The 11,271-nt window shown below is 38.7% G+C and overlaps 1 protein-coding gene across 4 annotated transcripts in view; it reads right to left on the bottom strand.

The window, feature by feature from the left end:
• The window catches only part of LOC129827382 (disintegrin and metalloproteinase domain-containing protein 19-like), a 61,731-nt gene extending 54,005 nt beyond the window's left edge, over window positions 1-7,726 (bottom strand). For 2 of the 4 annotated variants that reach the window (XM_055888168.1, XM_055888167.1), the window contains exons 1-2: window positions 7,392-7,726; window positions 3,905-4,026 (exon numbers count right to left, since the gene is read on the bottom strand). In XM_055888168.1, coding sequence (XP_055744143.1) covers window positions 3,905-4,026; window positions 7,392-7,521 — 252 coding nt within the window. In that variant the 5' untranslated portion in view covers window positions 7,522-7,726. Of the gene's footprint in view, window positions 1-3,904; window positions 4,027-7,391 lie in introns of those variants that run through there. The other 2 variants (XM_055888169.1, XM_055888170.1) reach the window with 2 other exon arrangements.
• Between the last annotated feature and the right edge of the window lie 3,545 nt (window positions 7,727-11,271).

Here is an 11,271-nt window from a genome sequence, read left to right on the forward strand (position 1 = left end):
TATAGATCTCCAGCATTATATCTCTCTGACATTATATCTCTCTGGCATTATATCTCTCCAGCATTATATACCTCTAGCATTATATCTCTCTAGCCTTATATCTCTCTAGCCTTATATCTCTCTAGCCTTATATCTCTCTGGCCTTATATCTCTCTGGCATTATATCTCTCTGGCATTATATCTCTCTAGCATTATATCTCTCTAGCATTATATCTCTCTGGCATTATAGATCTCTAGCATTATAGATCTCTGGCATTATATCTCTCTGGCATTATATCTCTCTGGCATTATATCTCTCTGGCATTATATCTCTCTGGCATTATATCTCTCTGGCATTATATCTCTCTAGCATTATATCTCTCTGGCATTATAGATCTCTAGCATTATATTTCTCTGGCATTATATCTCTCTGGCATTATATCTCTCTGGCATTATATCTCTCTGGCATTATAGATCTCTACCATTATATCACTCTAGCATTATATCTCTCTGGCATTATAGATCTCTAGCATTATATCTCTCTGGCATTATATCTCTCTGGCATTATATCTCTCTAGCATTATATCTCTCTGGCATTATAGATCTCTAGCATTATATCACTCTAGCATTACATCTCTCTGGCATTATATCTCTCTGGCATTATATCTCTCTAGTATTATATCTCTCTGGCATTATATCTCTCTGGCATTATAGATCTCTAACATTATATCTCTCTGGTATTATATCTCTCTAGCATTATATCTCTCTGGCATTATATCACTCTAGCATTATATCTCTCTAGCATTATATCACTCTAGCATTATATCTCTCTGGCATTATATCTCTCTAGCATTATATCTCTCTGGCATTATAGATCTCCAGCATTCTAGATCTCTATCGTTATATCACTCTGGCATTATATCTCTCTGGCATTATATCTCTCCAGCATTATAGATCTCTAGCATTATAGATCTCTAGCATTATATCACTCTAGCATTATATCTCTCTAGCATTATAGATCTCTAGCATTATAGATCTCTAGCATTATATCTCTCCAGCATTATATCACTCTGGCATTATATCTCTCTGGCATTATATCTCTCCAGCATTATAGATCTCTAGCATTATATCACTCTGGCATTATATCTCTCTAGCATTATATCACTCTAGCATTATATCTCTCTGGCATTATATCTCTCTAGCATTATATCTCTCTAGCATTATATCACTCTAACATTATATCACTCCAGCATTATATCTCTCTGGCATTATATCTCTCTAGCATTATATCTCTCTAGCATTATATCACTCTAGCATTATATCTCTCCAGCATTATATCTCTCCGGCATTATATCTCTCTAACATTATATCTCTCTAGCATTATATCTCTCTGGCATTATATCTCTCTAGCATTATATCTCTCTAACATTATAGATCTCCAGCATTATATCTCTCTAGCATTATAGATCTCCAGCATTATATCTCTCTAGCATTATATCTCTCTAGCATTATATCTCTCTAGCATTATATCTCTCTAGCATTATAGATCTCCAGCATTATATCTATCTAGCATTATATCTATCTAGCATTATATCTCTCTAGTATTATATCTCTCTGGCATTATATCTCTCTGGCATTATATCTCTCTGGCATTATATCTCTCAAACATTATATCTCTCTAGCATTGTATCTAACATTATATCTCTCTTATGCTATATCTCTCTAAAATTATATCTGACATTATGTCTCTCCAGCATTATATCTCTCTGACATTATATCTCTCTAGCATTATGTCTCTCCAGCATTATATCTCTCTAGCATTATATCTCTCTGGCATTATATCTCTCTAACATTATATCTCTCCAGAATTATATCCTTCTAACATTATATCTCTCTGACATTATATCTCTCTAGCATTATGTCTCTCCAGCATTATATCTCTCTAACATTATATCTCTCCAGCATTATATCTCTCTAACATTATATCTCTCCAGAATTATATCCTTCTAACATTATATCTCTCCAGCATTATAGATCTCCAGCATTATATCTCTCCAGCATTATATCTCTCTGGCATTATATCTCTCTAGCATTATATCTCTCTGGCATTATATCTCTCTAGCATTATATCTCTCTGGCATTATATCACTCTAACATTATATCTCTCCAGAATTATATCCTTCTAACATTATATCTCTCTAGCATTATACAGTTCATTCGGAAATAATTCAGACTTTCCCCCCCACATTTTACGTTACAGCCTTATTCTAAAATGGATGAAATACATTTCCCCCCTCATAAATCTACACACAATACTGCACAATGACAAAGCAAAAACAGGTTTTAACATTTTTGGCAAATGTATTAAAAATAAAAAACGGAAATATCACATTTACATAAACATTCAGACACTTTACTCAGTACTTTGTTGAAGCACCTTTGGCAGCGATTACAGCCTCAAGTCTTCTTGGGTATAATGCTGTTTGGCATAACTGTATTTGGGGAGTTTCTCCCATTCTTCTCTGCAGATCCTCTCAAGCTCTGTTAGGTTAGATGGGGAGCGTCGCTGCACAGCTATTTTCAGGTCTCTCCAGACATGTTCGATCGGGTTCAAGTCCGGGCTTTGGCTGGGCCACTCAAGGATATTCAGAGACTTGTCCCAAAGCCGCTCCTGCATGGTCTTGGCTGTGCGCTTAGTGTCATTGTCCTGTTGGAAGGTAAACCTTTACCCCAGTCTGAGGTCCTGAGTGCTCTGGAGCAGGTTTTCATCAAGGATCTCTCTGTACTTTGCTCCGTTCATCTTTCTCTCAATCCTGACTAGTCTCCCAGTCCCGGCCACTGAAAAAGAACCCCACAACATGATGCTGCCACCACCATGCTTCACTGTAGGGATGGTGCCAGGTTTTCTCCAGACGTGACGCTTGAAATTCAGGCCAAAGAGTTCAATCTTGGTTTCATCAGAGCAGAGAATCTTGTTTCTCATGGTCTGAGAGTCCTTTAGGTGCATTTAGGCAAACTCCAAGTGGGCTGTCATGTTCCTTTTACTGAGGAGTGGCTTCCGTCTGGCCACTCTAACATAAAGGCCTGATTGGTGGAGTGCTGCAAAGATGGTTGTCCTTTTGGAAGGTTCTCCCATCTCCACAGAGGTACTCTGGAGCTGAGTGACCATCGGCTTCTTGGTCACCTCCCTGACCAAGGCCCTTCTGCCCTGATTGCTCAGTTTGGCCAGGTAGCCAGCTCTAGGAAGATTCTTGGTGGTTCAAAACTTCTTCCATTTAAGAATGTTGGAGGCCACTGTGTTCTTGGGGACCTTCAATGTTGCAGAAATTTTTGAAACCTTTCCCCAGATCTGTACCTCGACACAATCCTGTCTCAGAGCTCTACAGACAATTCCTTTGACCTCACGGTTTGGTTTTTGCTCTGACATGCACTGTCAACTGTGGGACCTTATATAGAAAGGTTGATGCCTTTCCAAATCATGTTCAATCAATTGAATTTATCACTGGTGGACTCCAATCAAGTTGAAGAAACATCTCAAGAATGACCAATGGAAACAGGATGCACCTGAGCTCAATTTCGAGTCTCGTATTAAAGGGTCTGAATACTTATGTAAATAAGGTATTTGTTCTTTTTTTTTTATTGCAAAATTTTATAAAAAACTGTTTTGCCTTTTCATTATGGGGTATTGTGTGTAGATTAAGGAGGATTAAAAAAAATCCACTTTAGAATAAGGCTGTAACGTAACAAAATGTGGATAAAGTCAAGGGGTCTGAATACTTTTCGAATGTACTCTATATCTCTCTAGCATTATAACTAACATAATACCTCTCTAACATGTAACATGTGAAATGTGTTGTGCTATTTTAGAGGACAACCATGTCTCTCTGAGTTAGTAGGTAATGTCAGTGATAGGATAGGATCTCACCTTCTCTCCATGGACGGACCTCCTGTGTCTTGCAGGCTGCAACCAGTGTGGATAGGTAATCTCATAGCTCTCTCTGTGTTCTATTCTGTGGCTGTTCTCCCGAGGGCTCGGTCTCTGCTCCTCTAAACAAAGGATTTACAAGCATGTCAACAAAGGGGACAGTAGAAGGTAACAGTTTGACAGATTCGTTGGTTGATTTATTTCTCAATGTTTAATTGTGCACTTCATTTTCTTAGACAGGTTTGAATATGATGTCTCCTGATAAAATATAATAAAACAAGCTTGTGTGGGCATTGTAAAATCAACTCAAATAAATGTCTGTCACATGCTTCGTAAAACAGCAGGTATAGACTAACAGTAAAATGCTTACTTACGGGCCCTTCCCAATAATGCAGAGAGAAAGACAATAGAGAAATAATAGAAAAGTAAAATGTAAAAGTAATAACGAATACACAATGAGTAATGATAACCTGGTTATATGGGTACCAGTACCAAGTCGATGTGCAGGGGTACGAGGTAACTGAGGTAGATATGAACAAATAACTAGTTTATGTGACAAAACAAGCAATAGTATAGACAAGTGCAGATAATCATTGTACCATCTAAACCACTGTGAAATCTATTTTCAATAACCAAAAATATTGTATTTTCAGCTGTTTGAAACTAATGTACAAAACCAGAAGTAAAAGACACAAAAATGAAATGGGAAGCATAGAAATAGCGCACATAGAGCAGACCAACCGCTTGTTAGACTTGCTTTCAATGCAAATGACAGTTCTATAACTAATATTTCTATGTAAATTTGGTCAGGTCAGCCAAAAAGTTACATAATGCAGTTTTAATTATTTAACTAACTATTTAGCAGTCTTGTAGCTTGGGTCTAGAAGCTGTTCCGGGTCCTGTTGGTTCCAGACTTGGTGCATCGGTACCGCTTGCCGTACAGTAGAACAGTACAATAGAACAGTCTATGACTTGGGTGGCTGGAGTCTTTGACCATTTGTAGGGCCTTCCTCTGACACCGCCTACTACAGAGGTACTGGATGGTGGGGAGCTTGGCCCCATGGATGTTCACACTACCCTCTGTAGCTTAGTGATGAGCTTGGAGGGCACTATGGTGTTGAATGCTGAGCTGTAGTCAATAAACAGCATTCTCACATAGGTGTACCTTTTGTCCAGGTGGGAAAGGGCAGTGTGGATTGCAATAGAGATTGTGTTATCTGTAGATCTTTTGGGGCGGTATGTGAATTGGAGTGGGTCCAGGGTGTCTGGGGTGATGGTGTTGACTTGAGCCATGAAGAAACATTCAAAGCATTTCATGTCTACAAATGTGAGTGCTGGTCATTTATTACCTTGGCACAGGGACTATGGTGGTCTGCTTGAAAGATGTAGATATTACAGACGGGGTCAGGTAGAAGTTTACAATGTCAGTGAACACACTTGCCAGCTGGTCAGCGCATGTGCGCATGCACTGAGAATGCATCCCGGTAATTTGTTTGAATGTTAAGACCTGTTTAAAGGTCTTACATTGGCTATGCAGAGCATGATCACACAGTCATCCAGAACAGCTAGTGTTCTCATGCAAAGTTCAGTGTTGCTTGCCTTGAAGTGAGCACAGAAGCCATTTAGCTCATTTGGTAGGCTCGCGTCACTGGACAGCTCACGGCTGGATTTCCTTTTGTAATCCATGATAATTTGCAAGCCCTGCCACATCCAACGAGCGTCAGAGCCAGTGCAGTAGGATTTTATCTTAGTCCTGTATTGGCGCTTGCCTGTTTGATGGTTTGTCCGAGGGCATAGTGGGACTTCATATAAGCGTCCAGATTAGTGTCCCGCTCTTTGAAAGCACCTTTAGCTCAGTACGGATGTTGCCTGTAATCCATGGCTTCTGGTTGGGAAATGTACGTACGGTCACTGTGGGGACGATGTCGTCGATTAACTTATTAATGAAGCTGGTGACTGATGCGGTAAACTCCTCAATGCCACATATTCCAGTCTGCGCTAGCGAACAGTCCTGTAGCTTATTATTCGCTTCATTAGGACCACTTCCATATTGAGTGTGTCTATGGTACATCCTGTTTGAAGTTTTGCTTGTAAGCAGAAATCAGGAGGGTAGAATTATGGTCAGATTTGCCTAATGGAGGGCGAGGGAGAACTTTGTGTTTTCTGTGTGGAGTAAAGGAGACCTAGAGTTATTTAATCTCTAGTTGCATATGTGACATGATGGTAGATTTCCGTGTTCCTGCATTAAAATCACAGGCCACTAGGTGCGCCGCCTCTGGATGAGCATTATCTTGTTTGATTATAGCCCTATAGAATACCACAGTATGAGTCATCATACCCATAAAACCTAGCGGTCAAACAAGGAAATGGTTCCAATCATTTTTCACTGTTCATTTTTAGAAACACTTAAAATAAGGGCTGTGTTTTGTGTAGGCTTACCCTGGCGTGAGGTTTTGATAACTGTGTAAATCTCTCTAGGACAAGGTGACTTTTGTCAATATATTTGCTGGTATTTACCACACAAAAATGAAACACTAATTAGCTGCTACTGTGGCTTTCACAAAGAATTACAAATACCATGATGATATGGACGAGACTGCCGAATCGAGGCAAAGGTAAACATCTCTGGATTAGCTATCTAATGTTATCTAAATTTAGTAATGAAAAATTTGACAACATTTCTTTAAATTGACAATTCTGTGAACTGCCTTGTGCAAGTTTTAAATTGACACGATACCTGTTAGCAAAGGTGTCAGCTAGAGATGACATGCAGGAGCTTGCAGGGATTTGTAGTCTTGCATGATGTCTACTTTGATGCTAATTAGCATTTTCTAATCTGAGAGTAAATAGATTTGAATATATTGATAAAAATCACCTTGTCCGAGAGAGATTTAAATGGTTGGGAAAACGTCACTCCAGGGTAAGCCTACACGAAACACAGACCTTATTTTAATGGCTTCTAAAATTCATTATGGGAAAAATGTATGGTGGAAAAATGATTGGAACCGTTTCCCTGTTTGACTGCTAGGTTTTATGGGTATTATGACACCTCTACTGTGGGGCTCTATACAGCTGGGGTAGTCTTGGTTTGTGGTGGTAAATAGAAAGCTATGAAAAATATAGATGAAAACTTGCTTGGCACATAATATGGTCTACAGTTTATCATGAGGTAGCCAACAGGAAGTTCTTTAGATTACTGAATTTAAAAATGACTTCAGTACATTCTTTAAAAATAATTTAGGCTGCAATTTATAGAAAACTTGCTTATGTTATGAATGAATAAGAAAATTGATTCTTTCAAACATTCACAATAGACTAAGAAAGACTAAATAAACCTTGAAAAGGCAGTAAACACATAGTTATGGACTGAATGAACCAACATTATGCACAGTTCAAAATAAATGATCTTGAAATATTTATCAGCCATCCAGAGAATCTCCATGCATTAACTTACTGATTAGCTATTGTAATGAACGCACAGACTTACCGGCAGCATCTACGTGACCAGATACGACAGACCCAACACAGCAGATAACGACTGTCAAATACAGACACAGACTCAGAAGGGAATATGCAGAACACCTATTAAAGCGGGTTAACCGTTCTCGTGGACTCATGCTAAAATAAAGGGTTCGAATTTAAACCCTACAATGTAATCGCAAACAAAAAAAATGCATAGGCAAAGGATAAATAATAGCTGCCTGTCGACATATTCTATGAAGCGGATAAATGTGTAGGCAACAATAGCACTCTATCGCTCTGTCTGCTTCGGATGCTTCCACAGGGGTAGAGCGCATCTTTTCTGTTTCCAGCTCTTCCTTTCATTTTCAGCCCCTCCCCTTTACCCTATAACTGGCCAATCGATTTCTGTGATTTTGAAAACGTTTGAAGGCTAGAGATTGTTTTATGAGAGCCCTAACACAATTCAAAAAATCCTACAGTATGTAATATGATAGGTGAATGTGAATTTCTGAAATACAGAATGTCTCATGGCAATAGTCTACTGTAAAACATTTCTACTAAAGATGAATTATGTTATACAGCTCAGGCTCTGTACTAAAGACACCATATTTCCTATATAGTGCACGGCAGTGTTGTGGTCGAGACCACCTAAAGCGAGACCGATTCAAGACAAAGACCGGAGGGAATCTAGTCCAAGTCAAGACCAATACCGGAGAGGGGGCGAGACCGAGACCGGGGTGGGGGATGAGAGGTCCGAGAACAAGTCAAGACCGAGACCAGAAAAATGCGAGTCCAATTCAAGACCAAGACTGTAATTTTGTCAAATCGTCACCATCATAAGAGTTCAAAATGTCCAGTATTTCTGTGTTCATATTTCAGAACAACATATGGATTCTTTAGGCATTCAAATGGTAAATGGTGGTAAATGATGGTAAAACAAATATATGTTGAGGGCAAATAGAGCCACTCTACACATTACTACTGATCCTAACACAGTGGGGAACAACGAGGAGCTAGGAACACAAGCATTCCACTACACCCACAATAACATCTGCTAAATATGAGTATGTGACCAATAGGATTTGATTTGATTTGAGAGCCTTCTACGCTTTCAGAAAAAAGGATAAGGATTTATAGCAAAATAATAATATATATTATTATTTTCAATTATGTTCTGATTTAATCTCTTCAATTTTTTGATAGAAATGATAAGGTTAACGCTGAAGATTATTATTATTTTTTTTAGATAAATCTAGCTAGCTAAATCAGCCATTGGCTAAGACATCAGAAGCTTGATAGAAGGCATCTGCCATTCAATTGTATTAGGGCAACATTTTGGAGTGATGGTGGAATCAACCAATCACATTGACTTGTAATGGCCAACAGGTCGAAGGCCAACAAGTCACTGTGCAATAGTGAGCAGTAGTTTTCCCATGGTCTAACTAGCTAACTTTTATTGTAGGCTAGGTTGCAGCTGCTGCAGCAGGTGTTATCGAAGATGATGTTATGGCTAATTTGTTAGCTTCTCCATTTTCAAGAATAACTTTCAACGAGAAGTTAAAATAACCGATGTGTCTGAAACATTGTTGCATTTAAACTTTAGATCACCCATTACCTTGTGTGCTAAACATGAAACGTTTTTTGCAATGGGAGGTAATAGTTGTAAATTGCGATTGGAAAATGCTTAGCCTAATGATTGTGTTTTTGTATTCTTATTGATTGGGACCTACTGGCTTATTACGTCAGACTGAATGGACTGCTGTCTTTCCATCGGCCCTATGCAGTGGTGTAGTGATGCCTGGAGAACTGGGTCCTGTGTGAAGGAAAGGCCCTGCGTGAAAAATCCTATGTTTTCATATAGATTTTCAGATTTTCCCTTTCAAAAAAATGAATAATTAAAAGACAAAAATGTGATGTTAAAAGTCCACAATAATTCTTAAACCTCATCAGGAGAAAAACATTTAGATCTGGAAAAATATATATATTTTTGGAGGGTGTAGTTGCCCTTTAATTCAATTGAGCAAAACAAAATGCCCTCCCCATAGATACAAATCAGCATAATATTCTGTCAGGTAAGCTAACATTGCAGTCAACATTTAATTGGAAAGGTTTTTTGTGGAGGCCTTTAGAAATATTGATGCAAACAGCACTTGATGACTGGATTACACATCGCAAATAACCTACTAACCAAGACTAAGGACCACGGTAGAAACTATGAGAATAGAAAGGTTCAGAACTTTTGTGAAACATCACAGCACAGTTGAAAAATATGTGGCAAATAGAAATCAAAACTGGATGGTCTTCAGAGACAGATGGGAGGGGTTGAGTGATGCTGAAGGACGGGACTAAAAACAAACAAAAGATAATTATTACAAAATATACTGTGTCAGTAAAATGTTTATAGTATGTGTAAAGTAGAAGCCTAAGTGTTGTTGTCAATTAGTTTAATCCAATTAGGGGAGGGGTGGTAGGGTTAGGGGTAAATCATAAACACAAATAAATATATTATCTATAGAGTATCAGTCAAAAGTTTGGACACACCTACTCATTCAAGGGTTTTTCTTTATTTTTACTATTTTCTACATTGTAGAATAATAGTGAAGATATCAAAACTATGAAATGGAAACACATATGGAATCATGTAGTAACCAAAAAAGTGTTAAACAAATCAGATTGTATTTTATATTTGAGATTCTTCAAAGTAGCCACCCTTTGCCTTAATGACAGCTTTGCACACTCTTCACATTCTCTCAACCAGCTTCATAAGGAATGCTTTTCCAACAGTCCTTAAGGAGTTCCCACATATGCTGAGCACATGATGGCTGCTTTTCTTTCACTCTGCAGTATGTCACCCCAAACCATCTCAATTGGGTTGAGGTCAGGTGATTGTGGAGGCCAGGTCATCTGATGCAACACTCCATCACTCTCCTTCTTTGTCAAATCGCCCTTATACTGTCTGAAGGTGTGTTGGGTCATTGTCCTGTTAAAAAACAAATTGTAGTCCCACTAAGTGCAAACCAGATGGGATGGCGTATCACTGCAGAATGCTGTGGTAGCCATGATGGTTAAGTGTGCCTTGAATTCTAAATAAATCACAGACAGTGTCACCAGTAAAGCACCCCTGCACCATCACACCTCCTCTTCCATTCTTCACGGTGGGAACCATACATACAGAGATCATCCGTTCACCTACTCTGCATCTCAAAAAGACATGGCGGTTGGAACCAAAAATCTCAAACTTGGACTCATCAGACCAAAGGACAGATTTCTACCAGTCTAATGTCCATTGCTCGTGTTTCTTGGCCCAAGCAAGTCTCTTCTTGTTATTGGTGTCCTTTAGTAGTGGTTTCTTTGCAGTAATTTGACCATGAAGGCCTGATTCACGCAGTCTCCTCTGAACAGTTGATGTTGATGTGTCTGTTACTTGAACTCTGTGAAGGATTTATTTGGGCTGCAATCTGAGGTGCAGTTAACTCTAATGAACTTATCCTCTGCAGCAGAGGGTCTTCCTTTCCTGTGGCGGTCCTCATGAGAGCCAGTTTCATCATAGTACTTGATGGTTTTGAAGAAACTTTCAAACTTTTAAAGTCTTAAATTAATGATGGACTGTCACTTCTACACCTGCTTTGCTTGCTGTTTGGGGTTTTAGGCTGGGTTTCTGTACAGCACTTCGAGATATTAGCTGATGTACGAAGGGCTATATAAAATAAACTTGATTTGATTTCTCTTTGCTTATTTGAGCTGTTCTTGACATAATATGGACTTGGTCTTTTACCAAATAGGGCTATCTTCTGAATACCACCCTTACCTTGTCACAACACAAATTATATGCTCAAACGCATTTAGAAGGAAAGAAAGTCCACAAATGAACTTTTAACAAGGCACACCTGTTAATTGAAATGCAT

Source organism: Salvelinus fontinalis, chromosome 29, assembly GCF_029448725.1.
Source record: "Salvelinus fontinalis isolate EN_2023a chromosome 29, ASM2944872v1, whole genome shotgun sequence".
In the NCBI taxonomy this organism is placed as follows: domain Eukaryota; kingdom Metazoa; phylum Chordata; class Actinopteri; order Salmoniformes; family Salmonidae; genus Salvelinus; species Salvelinus fontinalis.